General features: G+C 33.8%; 1 protein-coding gene across 12 annotated transcripts in view; it reads left to right on the plus strand.

Moving 5' to 3' along the window:
• The window catches only part of TFPI (tissue factor pathway inhibitor), an 88,232-nt gene that overhangs the window by 35,211 nt on the left and 33,112 nt on the right, over positions 1 to 19,909 (plus strand). For 11 of the 12 annotated variants that reach the window (XM_078327179.1, XM_054257397.2, XM_078327182.1 and 8 more), the window contains 2 exons: positions 10,538 to 10,660; positions 17,446 to 17,643. In XM_078327179.1, coding sequence (XP_078183305.1) covers positions 10,540 to 10,660; positions 17,446 to 17,643 — 319 coding nt within the window. In that variant the 5' untranslated portion in view covers positions 10,538 to 10,539. The remainder of the gene's footprint in view (positions 1 to 10,537; positions 10,661 to 17,445; positions 17,644 to 19,909) is intronic. The other variant, XM_054257402.2, reaches the window with a different exon arrangement.

Consider the following 19,909-nt stretch of genomic DNA (forward strand, 5'->3'; position numbering starts at 1 on the left):
CTGTGTATTCTTAATTTTAACAAATGAGCAAGCACATTATACATTATTATATTTTTATGATCCAAAAAATCTACTGACTTTATTTATAGCATTATTTCTCAAGATGTGTTTAGCATAAATTCCTTAAGGATTCCAGGCTGGGTCTATATTTTCAAATCTCCCTTAGTGTCTAACATGTCATCATGCACAACTAGTCACTAACACATTTATATAAAATATCCTTGCTTAAACAACATTTGATAAATTAAAAATTAAAGGAGATTTGTCAAGGTACTCTGAAGCCAATATATCAAAAAGTGGAGCCTAATGTAAGAATCAGTATGCCTGACTAATTATGATGGTGCAAAAATCATGCTTGATTTTTAAATACTATGAAAAATATATTTTTACTTTCATTTTCAAATATACTAAGTCAACTTTCCTCTGTAAAGTTTTCTTCAAACAGAATGTTTTTCTATGCTTGATATGTTTAAATAATTCCCAGAGCATTATTGACTGAACTGTCACAATAAATCTTGATGAATCATACATGACAAATGATATCTGAAGAAAATTTTGAAAAAGATCAGGTGTAAGATTGTTCCTGTGATAGGTTTAATTAATTCAGAAAACTATTATTATAAATGTATCGAGCCACTGACTCAACAGTCTTGTTTATCTATGAACTCAATTTAGCTGACTGGCTTCCATACCAAGAAAGTTTAAATAAATTATAAATATGGAAATATGGAACAGTTAGAAGAAAGAATGCACAATTTAAAAGACATACCTTTAAATTATGCTACAGTTGTCTAGACAATGAAATACATCCAAATAGAAAGAAAGTAAAATAGTAAAAATATTATGATTCTGTAGAAAAAAAGTAAATATATTTTAAGGCAGGAAAGTATAAGTCAAACCATTAAATAAAATATTCTAATTGTACTTTTAAATTTGTGGACTCTGTGATATTGAACAGTTTGTTACACCTGTACAGTGGCTGTCAAAGAGACACCTCTTACCAAACAATCAGCTCAATGTAATTCAAGATCAAAAAAATCAAAGGCCACCAAGTCACGTGGTCGCATTCTGAAACTCACTAAAAACCAGATAAAAACATGATCCCTCGGACTGTATTTGCAAACCTCATATCTGATGAAGAAAATATATCAAAATATACAAAGAATTCTTAGATCTCAACAATAAGAAAATAATCCAATTTAAAAATGAATAAATGATATGAATAGACACATAATCAAAGAAGATATACAGATGGTAAATAAGTATATGGAAAGATTTATCATTCTCATCAGAAAATTGAGACTTAAAACAATAATGAGATACTAGTAGACAAATGTTAAAATAACTAACGCCCTAGAAATTGGCAGCCCAATTACTGATGAGGAGGCAGATCAACAGGAAATTTCCTTCATTGCTGGTGGGAATACAAAATGGTATAGCCATTTCAGAAGAAATGATGGCTAGTGTCTTACAAAGTTAAGCATAGTCTTAACATACATTCCAGCAGTCATCCTCATACATACTTATCCAACTGATTTCAAAACATATGTCCATGTAAATAAACCACACACAATATTTATAGAATCTTTATTCATAATTACAAAAAAACTGGAAGCAACTAAGATGTTCTTCAATACATTAATAAACAACTGTTATAAACCCATATGATGGAATACTACACAGTGATAATGAAAAATGAGAATGCGCTATCATGCCATGAAAAGATATAGAGGAACCTTAAATGCAGGTTTCTACGTGTAAGAAGCTAATTTGAAAACCCTACATAATGTATGATTTCAACTATATGGCATTCTGGAAAAGATAAAACTGTAGATACAGTCAAAAGATCAATAACTTCAAAGGGAATAGAGGGTAGGATGAAAAGGATGAATGGATAAAATACAGAGAATATTTAGAGTAAAATATTCTGTATGATACTGCAACTATTCTGTGGATATGTGTCACTATGCAATTGTTGAAACTCATAGACAGCTACAGCACAAAGAGTGAATTTTAATGTATACAATTTAAAAGTATAACTTAAAAGGCCAGGAATGTGGAAGGAATGCAGACTGTGACAAGAAAATCTCACTCTACTATGAATGTATAAGGCAATCTCACTGAAGGAGTTTGTGGTGGAGGAGGGCTGATCTAAATAATTTGGAAAATAAGTGGAGCCTGTAAGCCTAAAGGGAAAGAGAACTGAACACAAGCACTGCCCTCTAGTTAAAAGCTGTATCCCATGGACATATGGGTTAACAATTTTCCTATTGCTATACATGTAAATTATAATGAAACAATTAATTAAAGAATTGGTGGATGGTGGGAGTCAAGTTTCTCACTATTGGGAGAAAAGGTTTACAGATAGGTCAAGAGAGATGGCTAAAATAATTCATGTGTTGAATACATGCATAAGAACTAATGTTTGGCTTAAGTAGACAAAGCTGGTTCCTTATTTATGTATTTATTTCACAGAATTTTTTAAACAACTTCACTGAGATATAATCGCTATACAAAGAACTGCACAAACTCATCAAATTTTGCACAATACTATGAGCAGTTCTTTGTATAGCGATTATACCTCATTGAAATATATGCATATTTTTGTTAGATAACATTTTATGAGTTTGTGCATATGCAAACACCCATCAACACAATCAGAATAATAGACATATTCAGTACCTTCTAAAGTTTCCCTGTGTCTCTTTGTCTTTTTATTTTGTTTTCATTTTCGGTTTGTTTTGTGATAAGAACACAACATAGATCTGCCTTTTTAAGAAATTTTGAAACACAAAATACTATGTTGTTGACAATAAACAATATGTTGTACAGCAGACCTCTAGAATTTACTATCCTAGAGTAACTAAAACTTTATATCCATTGAACAACAAGCACTCTATTTTCCCCACTCTCCAGCCCTTAACAACCACTATTACATTCTCTGCTTCTAGGAGTTTGGCTACTGTAGTTACTACCTGAAAATGTAAAACTTCCCATCAAAAAACATAGGGTAAATCTTGTTCTTTTTTTTTTTTTTGAGATGGAGTTTCGCTCTTGTTACCCAGGCTGGAGTGCAATGGCGTGATCTCGGCTCACCGCAACCTCCACCTCCTGGGTTCAGGCATTTGTCCTGCCTCAGCCTCCTGAGTAGCTGGGATTACAAGCACGCGCCACTGTGCCCAGCTAATTTTTTGTATTTTTAGTAGAGACGGGGTTTCACCATGTTGACCAGGATAGTCATGATCTCTTGACCTCGTGATCCAGCCGCCTCGGCTGGGTAAATCTTCTTGACATTGGTCTTGACAATGATTTTTTGAATATAAGTCCAAAAGTACAAGCAACAAAAGCAAAAATAGACAAGTAACATTACATGCAATTAAAAAGCTCTGCATGACAGTAGAGACAATCAATAGAATAAAAAGACAAACTAAATGAGAGAACATATTTTTAAATTATATATCTGATAATTTCCAGGATATATAAGGAACTTCTTCAACTCAATAGAAGAAGCTTTTTTTTTTAATGGACAAAGGAGTTGAACACATTTTTCTCCAAAGAAGGCATACATATCAGGTATATAAAAAGACGCATAGCAGAGTTATTTACCAAGGAAATGAAAATCTAAATAATAATGAGATATCACTTTATGCCTGTTAAAACGGCTATTATAAAAAACACTCAAAATGTAACATGTTGGCAAGGATGTGTAGAAATTGGAATGCTGGCCAATTGTTGGCAGAAATGTAAAGTGGTACAGTAGGTATGGGCAATAATATGAAGATTTCTCAAAAATTAAAAATAAAACTGTTATACCATCCCATAATTCCACTCCTGAGAATTAAAAAATAATTAAAATGAGAGTCTTGAAAAGATATCTGTATTTCCACATTCACTGAGATATTCCTCACAATAATCAAGATAGGGAAGCAATTCAAGCATTCTTTAACTAATGAATGAACAAAGAAATGTGGCATACACATATATACAGTGAAATATTATTCAGCTTTAAAATAGGAGATCCTACTATTTGTGACAACGTGGATTGTATAGTAAATAAGCCAGGTACAGAAAAACACGCTGATGTGTTCAAAGATAGTATACCTTTACAGATAGGGTGGAATACACACATGTATTTCTTTAACATGCCAAAAAGAAGGCCTAAAATAAATGACATCCCAGTAACAATGAGCATGCCTACAGCTCAGACCTGGGTTTCTAATGCCAATCTCTAATAAAAGGAATCCGGGCTTCTTGGAGAAATGGCTGTGATTCTAAGAGTGGGGCATAAAATATACAATATGAACCTGCAGCATCTAGACCTGACAAAAAGTAAAAGTTACTCAGAGAAAATTAAAAACTCATATTGATGGAGCTATATCAAAGAATGACAGGAGCCAACTGAATGCTTTCTCAAATTTGCCAAAGCAAGGGGACCATATGAACAATAATACAAGTTATATTGAATTATAACACAAGTTTTATCATGAGTCTATACTGATATAAATAAAGGATTAAATAATTTAATAAAGAGAGGAGACAAATACCTGGTGCAAAAGTATTCCAAACAATTTATATAGATACTGTCACCTGAAGAGGAAGAACCATAATTCTACATTCTTTTTAAGTGTTGGCTATAGGTAGTGACTTTCTTTCAAAGAGCACAGTATGGGTGGCTGCCAAGATGGCCAAATAGGAAGGGCTCCAATCTGCAGCTCCCACCGAGATCAGTGCAGAAGATGGGTGATTTCTGCATTTCCAACTGAGGTACTGGCTCACTCAGTGGGACTGGTTAAACAGGGGGTGCAGCCCACAGAGGGCAAGCTGAAGCAAAGTGGGGCATTGCCTCACCAGGCAAGCACTAGGGGTCAGGGAACTCCCTTCCCTAGGCAAGGGAAGCTGTGAAGGACTGTGCCCTGAAGAACTGCACTCCAGCCGAGAAACTATGCTTTTCTCAGGGTCTTCACAACCTGCAGACCAGGAGATTCCCTCAAATGCCTATACCACCAGGACCCTGGGTTTCAAGCACAAAACTGGGTGGCCATTTAAGCAGACAATAAGCTAGCAGTTATATTTGTTTGGTGCTCCTGAAAGTGATAGGGATATTGAAATAAAGTTGGAAAAAACTGTTCGGGATATTATCCAGGAGGACTTCCCCAAGCTAGCAAGACAGGCCAACATTCAAATTCAGGAAATACAGAGAACACCACAAATATATTCTTCAAGAAGAGCAATCCCAAAACACATAATCATCCAATTCACCAAGGTTAAAATGAAGGAAAAAAATGTTAAGGGCAGCCAGAGAGAAAGGTTGAGTTACCCATAAAGGGAAGTCCATCAGACTATCAGCGATCTGTCTGCATAAACCCTTCAAGCCAGAAGAGAATGGGGGGCAATATTAATCATTCTTAAAGAAAAGAATTTTCAATCCAGAATTTCATATCCAGTCAAACTAAACTTCATAAGGAATACATAGGAATAAAAATCACAAGGAATGTGAAAGATCTCTTCAAGGAGAACTACAAACCACTAGTCAAGGATATAATAGAGGACACAAACAAATGGAAAAACATTCATCCTCATGGATAAAAAGAAACAGTTTAATGAAAATGGCCATACTACCCAAAATAATTTATGGATTCAATGCTATCCCATCAAGCTACCATTAACTTTCTCCACAGAATTAGAAGAAAACTGCTTTAAATTTCATATGGAACCAAAGAAAAGCCCATATAGCCAAGACAATTCTGAGCAAAAAGAACCAAACTACCTGATTTCAAACTATACTACAAGGCAACAGTAACCAAAACAGCAAGGTACTGGTACCTAAACAGAGATATAAACAAATGGAACTGAACAGAGGCCTCAGAAATAACACCACACATCTACAACCATCGGGTCTTTGACAAACCTGACAAAAATAGAAAATGGGAAAAGAATTTCATAAATGGTGTTGACAAAACTGGCTAGCCATATGCAGAAATATGAAACTTGATCCCTTCTTTACACATTATACAAAATTAACTCAAGCTGGATTAAAGACTGAAATGTAATACATAAAACCATAAAAACTCTAGAAGAAAACCTAGGCAATACCATTCAGCACGTAGGCATGGGCGAAGACTTTATGACTAAAACACAAAAAGCAATAGCAAAAAAGCCAAAATTGACAAATGGGATCCAATTAAACTAAGGAGCTTCTGCACAGCAAGAGAAACTATCACCAGAGTGAACAAGCAACCTACAGAATGGCAGAAAATTTTTGCAATTCATGCATCTGACAAAGGGCTAATATCCAGATCTACAAAGAACTTAAATTTGCAGAAAACACACACACACACATGCACACATACACACATCAAAAAGTGGGTGAAGGATATGAGCAGACCCTTTTCAAAAGAAGACATTTATGCAGCCCACAAACATATGAAAAAAACCTCATTATCACTGGTCATTAAAGAAATGCAAATCAAAATCACAATGAGATACCATCTCACTCCAGTTAGAATGGCTATCATTAAAATGTCAGGAACATCAGATGTTGGAGAGGATATAGAGAGATAGGAATGCTTTTATACCGTTGGTGAGAGTGTAAATTAGTTCAGCCATTTTGGAAGACAGTGTGATGATTCCCCCAAGATCTAGAAATAGAAATACCATTTGGCTTAGTAGTCCCATTACTGGATATATACCCAAAGGATTATAAATCATTCTACTATAAAGACACATGCACACGTATGTTCATTGTGGCACTATTCACAATAGGAAAGACTTGGACCAATGCAAATGTCCATCAATGATAGACTGGATAAAGAAAATGTGGCACATATGCGCCATGGAATACTATGTAGTCATAAAAAAGGATGAGTTCATGTCCTTTGCAGGGACATGGATGAAGCTGGAAACCATCATTCTCAGCAAACTAACACAAGAACAGAAAACCAAACACTGCATGTTCTCATTCATAAGTGGGAGTTGGACAATGAGAACACATGGACATAGGGAGGGGACCATCACACACTGGGATCTGCAGGGGGATGAGGCAGTGAGGGGAGGGATAGCATTAGTAGAAATACCTAATGTAAATAATGGGTTGATGGGTGCAGCAAACCATCATGGCACATATATACCTCTGTAACAAATCTACACATTCTGCACACGTATCCCAGTGCTTAAAGTATAATAATAATAATAAAGAGTATGGTAGGAAAAGTTGGGGGTAGGAAGTAACTTCATAGTGGAGAAACCGAACAATCATTACCCCAGCCATGCATTTAAGATCAATATCAGCAGTCATAAATCATGTTGGTAGTATATATCCTGTCTTAATGTGACAAAAAATGGCCTTTACCTCTGTGATCTTCTTCCTCAAACCCTGTAACCTTGTTCTAATTATGAGTAAAAACATCGGATACATTCTAATGAGGGGATACCCTGCAAAATATCTGACCAGTATTACTCAAAACTGTCAAGATCATCAAAAATAAGAAAAGTCTGAGGAATTATCACAGCCAAGGGGAACCTAAGGAGAGATGACAAGTAGAGCAATTTGGTATTCTGGATGGGTTGCTAGAACAGAAAAAGGATTAGGAAAAACCTAAGGACATTTGACTAAAGTATGGACTTTAGTTAGTAACGATATCAATTTTGGTGTAATAGTGATAAGTGCGCCATACTAATGTAACATGCTAATAAGGAAACTGTATGAGAAGTCTGTGTATGCTCTTCTCGTTTTTATTTTTGGAAATATAAAACTATTTTAAATAATTAAGTAAATTTTTTAAATGTTTGTATTAGAAAGCCAGGATTATGGGTTTATCAAACAGATCTTTACATCAAATTCTCTGCTGGTCTATGGGAGGAGGAGATCCACAGATGGTATTTTATAAACCTCTGTTTACCAGTTTTAAGAAAGTTGGAGTTTTCCAAAAGGAAAAACATTTTGTATGGTATATACAAGTTGATGTATGGGTTCATCCCTACATTAAATCTGCTATCACCCAGGACCAGATAGAATTTTTTAATAAAAATTTGAATATTTAATTCCTCCTGCAATTCATGTACTTTATTTTCCCTTTTGCTTATTTTTCTTTTTTTAAAATTACATATGCTATCATTTAGCTATGGCTTGCTATGGTATATAGTCATAGCTTTATCTGTCCAACACCCTTCCCTTCTGAAAGCAACAATTTCCTCCTTCTGGGAGTTACACTTGTCCCCTCCACCACCCAGACCATATAATTTCATTAATATTTGCAATGTGATTGCATGTTCTTATTCCGGACCCCAGACTGGTTGTGAGTCCATCAAATCCATGATGGTCTCCTATAATTCCTAGCTCAAATGGATTGGTCCCAAAGGTGGCCCTTGCTTCAAGCTGAAACTATCAGAGCTGGTCTCAAGCTCTTTAAGCCTGGGCTATAAAGAGAAGTAGTCACGCTATTTTGATGGAAAAACTCTTTGGGTTTAAAACCAAGAATAGTCCATTGATCATACATCACGCTATGCAAGAAGACTGGGTCACACCAAGAGAAAATGAAGCTGTCTAAGGTGTGTAGCTACAATGAGAAATACCTGGTGGTGCTTGGCTCACCAGCTGTAGTTGTTTCTGAGAACCAGTGCAACCCTGACCTTCTGTCTCAGATTGTTCCAAATATTCTAGAAGAAATAAACTGATGATCCAGATTTGTCAGAGTTGGTTTCTAATCCTAGCACCCAAGGAAAGCCTAGAGTACTAAGTTTATGAAGTATCCTAGGCCGCCATTTTTTTGAGAGGAACTTCTTGGATTTAGAGCCTGACTCTCAGTTGCTTCAGTAGACCCTCAAACTCAACCTGCTTCCTGAACTGTGTGATACAAAACATATTCTGTATTTTATACTCAAGGTATAGCAGGATCGTATATTTCAAATAATCAAATGGAAACAAATAAATCACTGAAAAATATGTGTTCAAAAATGAGATAAGAATTAGTTTACTTTAAAGATTCTTCAAAATCATGTAGCTATATAAACAGCTACATGATTATATATATAAATAAATAATATATAAATAAATATTTTATATATAAATAATTATATATATAAATATATATATAATTTATATAAATTTTATAAATATATATAATTATATAAATTATATATATATAATTTTATATATAAATAAAAATTCATATATATTTGTGAATTCAAATAGTTTATGATATGATTTATGAGATATATGGCATCTCTACTCACTAAAAATCAAATGTATGTTAACACTTGCAAAGTGCTGTGAGAAAAAAAGGTTATTTATCTCAGTAGTGATTTTAATGCAAATTAAAGCATAATAACATGTATTACTTGATTATTATATGGCTACCCACAATGGTGTATATTGCAGCTGTGAACTGCCACAGACAAAACCAGATAATTCTCCAGATTGTATTTGATGGAGTATCTTCCCTGCATTGGTGAATATTTGCTGATAAGATCTTGCTTTCCTTCCTGACTGGAATGGCACTGGTGGCTGAGAACAGGAAGGAAACAAGTGTTCTCTGTTTTTCTTTTCCTGTGTTGTATGATCATTACACTTTTCCTTCCACCTTTGAATCCAAAGAAGAAATCATCTTTAAAAATATACCTAGAGGTGATTTCTTGCTTTCTGCTGCCTTTCTCTTTCTTTCTTTCTCTTTCTTTCTTTCTTTCTTTCTTTCTTTCTTTCTTTCTTTCTTTCTTTCTTTCCTTTCTTTCTTTCTTTTTTTGGCTATAGATCTTTAAATGATGTTGAAACAGGAAAAGTCTCACTCTCCTACTGAAATCTGTTTCCTTTGGAGTGTAATGAGTGATGGCTTATCACTTAGAGTCACTTTTCTGTGAAACTCTTTTGAATCAGATAACTCCCCAAACTGGGGAGATAATGAACTGGGAAAAAGGACTAGCTGAATGTCAGACAGTTCTTTTGTCTGCTGTTTTGACTGTCTGCTATCTCATAGAAAACCTGATTCAGAAATTCAGGTAAATAATATATTTTTTAAAGGACACAAAGATGAAAATTCTGAAAATGTGTTTCCTTAAAAAAAAAAAAAGAATCAAAGCAGAGGGAACGATAAATCAGAAATGAAAAGTTGCATTAAAGAAATAATTTTAAAAATGCAAAAAATGCTTTATTAGTTCTGACTCAGGAAGAATAACTGTGAGAAAGATGTGGAAAGTGAAACTGCATGCAGAAACAGACCTTACTTAATACATTATTTGTCATATGATCAATATTTACCCATGTCTTTCAATTATTGTCCTTTTTATTTATGTTTTCAAAGTTGAAATATAACCTGTTTGCTTAAATATTAATAACCATATGCACTGAAGGTGTTTGCCCATAATTCTGAATACTACATATACATTTTAAATATGATTCATGGAGTATGCACAGAGAAATGTATGTGTACACACATACAATGTCATAGAAATTTGCATTTGAAGTATGCATATGATGTTTACTAGTCTGCAAAAGAGTCCACATTATCACTTTGTTTATTAGATATGCATGCGTTCTGTATTTCAGAGATGGTTTGCACAATGAAGAAAGTACATGCACTTTGGGCTTCCATATGCCTGCTGCTTAATCTTGCCTCTACCCCTCTTAATGCCGATTCTGAGGAAGATGATGAATACGTAATTATGACAGGTAAAATATTAGAAGCGCTTATCTTTTTAAACTAGGCAAACCTCTCAATTCTAATCTAAAAATGTATAATATTTTTCCATTGTGGAGAGAAATTAGTTGTTATTGAAGTGATATTTTTCTTTGGAAATTTATTATTCTGTGTGTGTGTGTGTATGCACACACTTGTGTTCTAAACAGTCCAAAACCAAGTAACTTTAGCTGAAAGACTTCTCTTTTTTATTCCGTGTACCATGTCAAACACTGGAGTAACTCTGGGCTATTGCGAGGAGCAACATGTAAAAACAACTCCCTGTAATATTTGATGCCACCCTTAGATGAGGAAAAGTGTAGGGAAGGAAAGGGAACTTCAGACATCTGAGGCTTCAGCTATTCTCTGCTTCTTGCCCATATTTCCAAAATAAAAACTTCCCAGTCGAGACGAATATAAAAATCTAGTCAAGCAGGACATCAAAGGATCTAGTAATATAAGTTAGCTCCAATCCCATAAAACTCTGTGTCTAAAAATGAGAATATTAACAATAAAAAGTAGAGCAAAGAGAAGACGGCATGGTGATGGTTATTGTGAAAAAATACCTTTCTTAAAAGTAACATTTTGTGGCAGATTAGTAAATTATTGACAGAAATCTCAAGTATTGGTATTAATGAGAGAATATTAACAAAATGATAGCTTTATTTCATATAGCAGTTTAAGATGTAAAAAAGATTTCCATAAATGCATTCTTATTTTATATCTGTAATAACGCTTTAAAATGACTGCGTTCCGTGTGCTTTAGTAAAGTTTAAATAATACATCTTCTGGGCCTGAAACTGTGGAACATGCTAGAGAAACGGGTATTGCTGAGATGAGGTGCTGAAGAATCTCTCCATTTCCTAGAGGAGTCTGAAGGGTGGACAGTCTATTTCTGGATAATGGAGTAAACAAAGTGACGGAAGCATGTGGAGGGTGCTGCTGTTGATGGGAAGAGGATGAAGACTCATTCTAGTTTGGCTCTCCGAGGCTCTTGCAAGGCGACGTGGTGTTATAAAAATTTCCTAGAGATGAGACATTATTTAGTAAAGTAAAACCCTAATATGCCTTTTTGAAAATAGGAATTGAACATTAAGTTGAGTTTCAATCCTTCATTTGGCTTTTTTCTCAAAAAGGGATAGGTTAAAGTTCCAACATTCTGGAGGTTACAGAAACAAGGAAGATGGAGATAAAATAAGTCCTAAAGGGAAAAAGCAGGCAACCTCACGTGAGGAAAGTGAGAACAAATAGATCCAAGTGTTCCCTGTATTGTCCCAGTCTACTTTTCCTCAATTGGACTGAGAAAATGAATACTGCTTAACCAGGAAGTTCCTGAAATTGCTGCTGATGCCACTGTCAACCAATAATCCAGAATCAAGTCATCAGTAATTAAGCCAGAATTGAAAATTACTTTAAGATAGCTCCCAAACCAAGATGGATAACAAATAATTTTGATATTTAAACTAGACTTAAAGACCTCTTGGTCAACTAATTTCAGTTTTATCTGGTTTTGTTCTGTTTTTATTTTAAATTAATTTTTACAGTAACCAGATCTCACATCTGAAAAAAAAATTCTATTTTGGTGATACACTTTATCACATGATGCTAAGATCATATCATCATTTTATAGAAGTATATTATTTAATTGAAATAAGCTACAATTAATAGAAAAATACATTGAATTTTATTGCTTCTCTCACAATCAGCAGGGAGAATAATCTAGAATTAACTTCTAGATAAGACAAAAAATGATAACAAAAGCAGTGGTAATACACTTTTTAAAACAATTCCATTGGGCTGGGAGTGAGAAAATTAAGAGTGAACATTTAGTGAAAGGTAGAATTTAGAATTTAGAATCAGACAGACCTGAGTTTGCAGGTGTGGTTTGCCACCAAGTACATTTGTGAGATTGAATAAGTTATTTAAACTTTCTAACTCCCAGTGTCTTAAGCTGTAATGAATAATGTAAATAACTAATTTCCTATAGTTTTAATATAAACAGTGAAAAATCATCCGGCATATTTTCTGACAAAGAGAAGGCAGAAAATGTCTTTGTTCTTCCCTGCCAGAAAAAAAAATCAAATCCTTTCATTAGAGGCAAGCAGCATGTAGACTCTTAGATAGTAAGTTACCTGAAAGCTCTAGATACACAAATAAGTTCTAAGAGGATGAGTATTCTTACAGTCAAGGGCATGACATGTTCTCAGGCATCAAATATTATAGTAAGCTTTCTATCCAACATCCCAGGACACAGGGCGGTGGGGAGGGGAAGGCAGGATTGTAACCTTCGAAATATGAGACATAAAATTCATGGTATCAAGTGCGAATGATTGGATACAAACCATAATTCTATTTCTATGGCTGGATCACATTAAATTCCTTTTAGATTGCCTGTATGTGTTTTGTTTCTCATGGCTGCTGTCAGATAATTATTACCTCTGTAAACATTTCCTTCAAGTCTCACTTTCAAGTTTCAAGAAAGTTATCACTGACCACTCCAGGATAATTTACGTATCCTATCGTTCGCTCTCACAGCACCCAGAGCTTTCTGAATATCTGTGTAAGTCCTTAGTGTCCATATGCTCCATGAAGGAGGAGCTGCTGTCACCTAATAAACTGTCATATCTGCAGTGACAGCACAGTGCCCAACACATGGTCACCACATAATTATTAACATCCAAAAGGGTTTATCCAAAATAAGAAATGAAAACCAAGGCAGATTTACATCCCTTTTGGGTGGAGTGGCATGGCACAAAGGTCACACACCAAGCCTGGTCATTGCTTGAGTCCCGGGATGCTGCGCTCAGGTGTGGGCCGCAGGATCACTGCACAAAGAATAGTCTAACACAGGATTTTTATAAGAAATGCATTAAAGTGTAAATAAAGACGAATAATCACCTAATAATTAACAAAATATAATTCATAAAAGTTAATACTTAGTGCTTTTCCTAGAAAATTTCTGTACAATTACCACCTCCCTCTGTCATTTCAACCATTTTTACTTTCATAAAGGTGAATGTCTGAAAAAAGAATGCTGTTAATTAAGATTATGTAATTAAAACTGTATGCTTGATCCAAATGCTAGTTGAGGAATCTCAGTCTCATCTGTGACAGTGTCACGCAGGTATAAGGAAGGTGTGAGGTACGTGTTGTAAAACCATATTGGGGTCAATTCTAAATCCATCATTTATGGTATGAATTTAAGCCATTTACTTAATTTCTTCAATACTGTTTTATAATTTATAAAATGAAGATAATAGCATCTAACTCACTATTATGATCATTAAATGGTACAATTACAAAAATGTCCAGAGTATTGTAATTACTCAGTGAGCAACATTAACCATTATTGCCGCGTACAACTACTACAGTTAGTTTTTGTTCTTTTGGTTTTTGTGGTGCACTGCCGCCACCTGCTGGCCAATTAGTGAATAGCAGATTGAACTTGGGTGAGTACATCTTTAATGCAGGAAATGGAAAAAAGATTTAGCTTGATGATAAACACTATCAAATATATCGAGAATAAAAAGTAGAGAAGTCATCAATTAATATCTGATAAAATTATTGATTTACAACAAATGATTTTCCTGAATATACATGGAAACTGAGAAATTAGGTAATATTCCCGGTGTTCTGCAGATACACATTTGTATTCAAGTTTTCTGTCTGAAACACTGCTTCAATAACTTGTTTCTAAAGTTCTAAAGTAACGGTAGCTTGGGAATGAATAACATCACATTGTATGAGAAGTGCTGCAGCAATTTGAGATCATGGTGTACAGCTGTAAAGTTTAAAATGCCAGAATATTTTTATTTATGCCTTGTTAATTAAAATTACGTGAATTCTGAGGTCCAATATTTAAACAGCTGGTAGGTCACATTTTTATTGGTGTCAAAAACAAACATGCCTACAGTTCAGAAACTCATGATGCTAAATTCGATTATACTTATTGTGACTTACTGCAAGTCATATGCGGTACTTAGGGTTTTCATACCAAACTTTCTGGCTTCTCATAACAACTCAAAATGTCAGCTTGGCATTCTAAAATGCTTAAGTAAAGACAAAAAAGTATAAACGGCATTTACAATTATTCACAATGTGCCACTCAGCAAAAAACTTTCATTCTTTTAAATTCAAACGGACAATTTTTAATTTCAGTGATAGAGAAAATGTGTTTTAAGAAGTCATTTTGGTTGATATATTTTTCTATTTTTAGAAAACATTTTTAGCAATTCGCAATTAAATTTATGTTATGAATTTCTATTAGAGAGTAGAAAGTACTTGTATCTAATTTAAGAAAAATGGGAGAATTTCACCATGAAGTACCCATATTTATAGGCACCAGAAACTCTGTGTGCCTGAGAGAACTTTTAAAGCAAATTATCATATTTTAGATAAGTTCATCAACATAAAATGTTAGATAAAGGATTTGAAAGAAAAATGACATTTAAACTTGTCAACGTTTACCAATATTTCTTAACTCATTTTGATAAAATTATTTATATATAGACTGTAGATATTTATTGAATCTAGTAACACTGTTATTGGTTTAAAATTATTAAAATATATCATATTGGTAAACACAAGCATTGTATTTTGCCAATTGAACATAATTCTAGAGAAAGTTGAAGACACATAAATGCATATGTTTGGTTGGGAGCGGTGGTGCAGACCTGTAATCCAGCACTTTGAGAGGTGGAGACGGGCAGATCATGAGGTCAACAGATCGAGACCATCCTGGCCAACATAGTGAAACCCTGTCTCTACCAAAAATACAAAAATTATCTGGACATGTGGGCGCACGACTGTAGTCCCAGCTACTCAGGAGGCTGAGGCAGGAGAGTCTCTTGAACCCAGGAGGCCGAGGTTTCAGTGAACCGAGATTGCGCCACTGCACTTATGCCTGACAACAAAGCAAGACTCAGTCTCAAAAAAAACAAAATAAAGCATATGTACATAAAACTCAACTTTAGTTAAAGGTTTGACCAACATTCTTATTTGCTAATTAGCTATTTTGTAACAACTGTGTTTGATGATAAAAGTATCCCTGTATTATAATCATTATCTGCCATATGTTATTCTAACTTAACAAATTTTGGATCTGAAAACCCTACTCTACTATCAGTTTTGTAATCTCAATTTATATCAATTGAAAAAATAATTAATATCAAATAGATCAAAATGATTAGATGGCATTATATAAATTTAACTGGAATTTTTAACAACTAAAAGCAGTGTTAGTAGTTGAGATAAAATATACATTCTCATAAATAATTAGTGTCCCATGGATCAAACAGCAGCAAATGCCAATTTATATATAGAAAGCTATATTTTTAACGCTTCCAAGATTGGAAAGACTACTTACAATTTTATGACTCATATACAAAATTAACAATACAATTTCAATCATTTTGTTACAAAGAGTTTTAACGTTAGTAAAGTAAGACTAATACTTGCTATTAATTCAAAATTGATCATTAAAATAATAATACATTATGGGTGGAATGAAATTAATAAAATTATCTAATTTAACTTTTATTATATGCATAGTTTCTCTTTCAAAAAAATTCATGTGTTGAAATTACAGGAAATTTAAAATGGATTTCTATTTAGACAATCATACATCCACAAACTTATCCCATATTTTATGCTTTAAAAATATTTTATGTGAAAATATTAAAGTCTCATTCATTCTTTTTTTTGTTCAAAGTAAACTATTTTAGAGTACATGCAAACACTTTATTTGAAGATATTTATACTCATCTGTTTAATATAGTATTGCTTTCCTCTAAAGGGAAAACTGGTTTAGGTCATTTACTGATTTCAATATTCCACATAATAATCAATTGCCAAAGGCAAAAAAATATATGTACTCAATATACAGAAAATATTCAAGCTGTATTATATAGCATTTTCATCATTATTCTTTTGGTTGCACCAACCACAATTTTCTTATCTATCTTTACTGGTAAACAAATAGAACTTATTTAACATTAGATTTCTTCTATTAATTTTATTGGATGTGAAAAAAATAAAATGTTTTAAAAATCTAGTTGAATTTCTTCTATGTGTACGCCCATTCCCAGGATAGAAAACTCTGTTGTTATAATTAGTAGTTAAATATTTAAAGAAAATATATGTAATTCAAAGTCAAAAGAATTGCCTCATTCTATGTAAAACATAGAAAGCATTATTTACGTTATTTCAACATTATTAAAACCCAAGCATGGTATGGTAAGTAAAAAACAAAAAAGCACTATGCAGTTTGTTTTTTGTAACATCAAACACATACATTTTCATAATTAGGGAATGGTTTAATATGGTATTATATACATAGATGTGTGTGTATATATATATATATGAAAATGAATATGCTGTTGTTTTATGGATGAAGAGTGACACAATTGTAGGTTAAGGAGAGAAACTCAAATAATTGTCCATTGTTTGAGTTAAAAGAAGGGGTCTATTGCTGACACATCCACTTGAATGAAGTTACCTTACTTCTAAGTTACCTTACAAGTACTACTCAATTCCCTCCCAGTTCACTTAGTGAGATTTAAGCAATACCTCTCAAACAAGAGTCTAGAAGTTGTGTCTCATTTGGTGAATGTATTAACTTTATCTACCATTTTGATAACTGAATAACTTTCTATTGTTTCTTATCCACATGTGTTATGGCATTTTTCCTTAAAATCAGGACATATTAAAAAGGAAATAAAGAACATTATTATAGTGTTACGAAGGATGACATGTTATATCTCTTATTTTTACCTTATAGACACTGAGTTGCCAGCACTGAAATTTAGGCATACATTTTGTGCATTTAAGGCGGATGATGGCCCATGTAAAGCATGGATGAAGAGATATTTCTTCAATGTTTTCACTCGACAGTGTGAAGAATTTATATATGGGGGATGTGAAGGAAATCGGAATCGATTTGACAGTCTGGAAGAGTGCGAAGAAACGTGTGCCATAGGTAGGTTTCTGGGAACCCTTATTACTCAATACCCTTTAGGACTATTGAGTCTAATTATGGATTTGATAGTTTAGGGAAAAAAGTAATCCCATACTATTTTAACATTTCCAAGGAATTTTTTATTTCCACATTAATGACAATTCTGAATTTTACCATGAATTACCCATATTTATAGGTACCAGAGACTCTCTATATGCCTGAGAGACCTTTTAAAGCAAATTATCATATTTTAGATAAGTTCAACATGTATATTCAACTATCATTTTTCATTTGTTCATATCAGTGATTACAAAATATATGAAGCCTCATTTATTGTCTTATACTCTTATCCATAATAAAGACAAAAGAAGAAAATCTCAACTCGTGTTTACAGAATGGTGGAGTATTTTTTAAATGAAAAGGGTATAATTCAGCAACCCGACATTGCGATCTGAGTCGGCAGAAGACCCGTTCGTCACATTGACTTGGTCTTTCCTTTGTTGACACAATGGTCTCATGATGGTCCTTTCTCAAGATCATGATCTGAAAACTGAAGTTCTATGGCTGCTAATAATAAAATTCTAAGCTGCATGAAATAGTTGAACTACATATGAAATTTAAGGGTTTTTTGTTATTGGAACTTTGAAATACTACAGAAAGTAAAAACAGAATGCTATAAAAAAGAAAAGTCATCCCTGATGACCTTTGTAGGCTTTACTAAACCCAACATTTTATATTAATATTACTAAGTTACAAATTTCAAAAGTACATCATATTAAACTATTGTTCTGCATTAATCCTACTAAAATTTAATGTTTTTATAAATTTTGCTAATTACCTTATTCCATGTGATTTTATATCTTCTCACTAAGATAAATTACAAATAATTACTGACCAAAATTTTGAATGCTTTTTTAAATCTCAGATTATTCCCCCAAATTGTAAGTTACTCAAGGAATATAATAAGTTGGGTTGCTTTTATTTCCCTAGTCTAAAATTCTGCCATAGCATGTTTGTAGAGCTGATTGGATAGAACTGAGGTGATACAGAAATTATATCTCTGGTTAGTAACACTAGATGTCATGCTTTTTGCAAATCAGGCAGCTCTGCATTCTCACTCTGTTACTGCTTTCTAAACAGCCTTGGCATCACAGTGCTCTTGCTCTGTGGGAAAACCTCAATGTGGTGAAAGAGCAAACTTCTCTCCTCTGTGACTCTGTAACGTGTTTTGTTGTATGCTCCAGAGCTTTCAGAAGAGAATAGGCATGAATATATTTTTTTTTAACCTCACAGCACTGATTTCCCTATTTCCTCTCCATAGATCCCCTAGGAATGTTACTAATGCAGTTTAGGCAGCTCAGTGTTCCTCAGAGGTGCCTTTGGTTTTTGTGATTGCCTGGTCATTTTCCATTCATCACATATTTCTCTACCTCGATTTCTTTCATATATATTGGGCCAAGTATCCTTTTGTGTTGAGTTGAAAATCATTTTTAATTGCTCATCCTTAGTAATCCTCACTCTTTCATTTAGCAGGCTATTTATTTTCATCAATGAGTCTCCTCTCTGAAATACACACCTGTTCTTTGTATATGTGTATAATTCAAGTCTTATGCTTTATCATTGTACAAAGATTACTCTTTTCTTTAAAAGTTACTCAGATGTAATCATTTTACTCATCAGTGATGGCCCTGTTTATCATTTAACATATCATTACTGGCTAGCATGTAAATGTAACTTACTTACCCCATCTCCTCATTATCTATCAAAAGTCACTTGAGGCTGGGCACAGTGGCTCTTGCCTGTAATTCCAGCACTTTGGGAGGCCAGAGCAGGTGGATCACCTGAGGTCAGGAGTTCGAGACCAGCCTGACCAGTATGGTGAAACACTGTCTCTACTAAAAATATAAAAATTAGCCAGCCATGGTGGCATGTGCCTGTAGTTCCAGCTACTCAGGAGGCTGAGACAGGAGAATTGCTTGAAACCAGAAGGTGGAGATCGCAGTGAGCTGAGATTGTGCCACTGCACTACAGCCTGGGCAACAAATGAGGACTCCATCCCAAAAAAAAAAAAAAAACAAGTCACCTTCTATTATTGTATCAATATCTGAGTGTTACATCCAGCTCATTACTGTTAAGGATATAGCTGATATGTAGAAAACGTATGGCTAGACTTTTAAAAACACACCTAAGAAGAGAATTTCATCTACAGCCATGACAGATAACTAGAACTGTACTTTCTTTCCCAACATAAAGAACTATGAAACTGGACAAAATGTAAAAAACTAAT

This window comes from Callithrix jacchus, chromosome 6 (assembly GCF_049354715.1).
Source record: "Callithrix jacchus isolate 240 chromosome 6, calJac240_pri, whole genome shotgun sequence".
In the NCBI taxonomy this organism is placed as follows: Eukaryota; Metazoa; Chordata; class Mammalia; order Primates; family Cebidae; genus Callithrix; species Callithrix jacchus.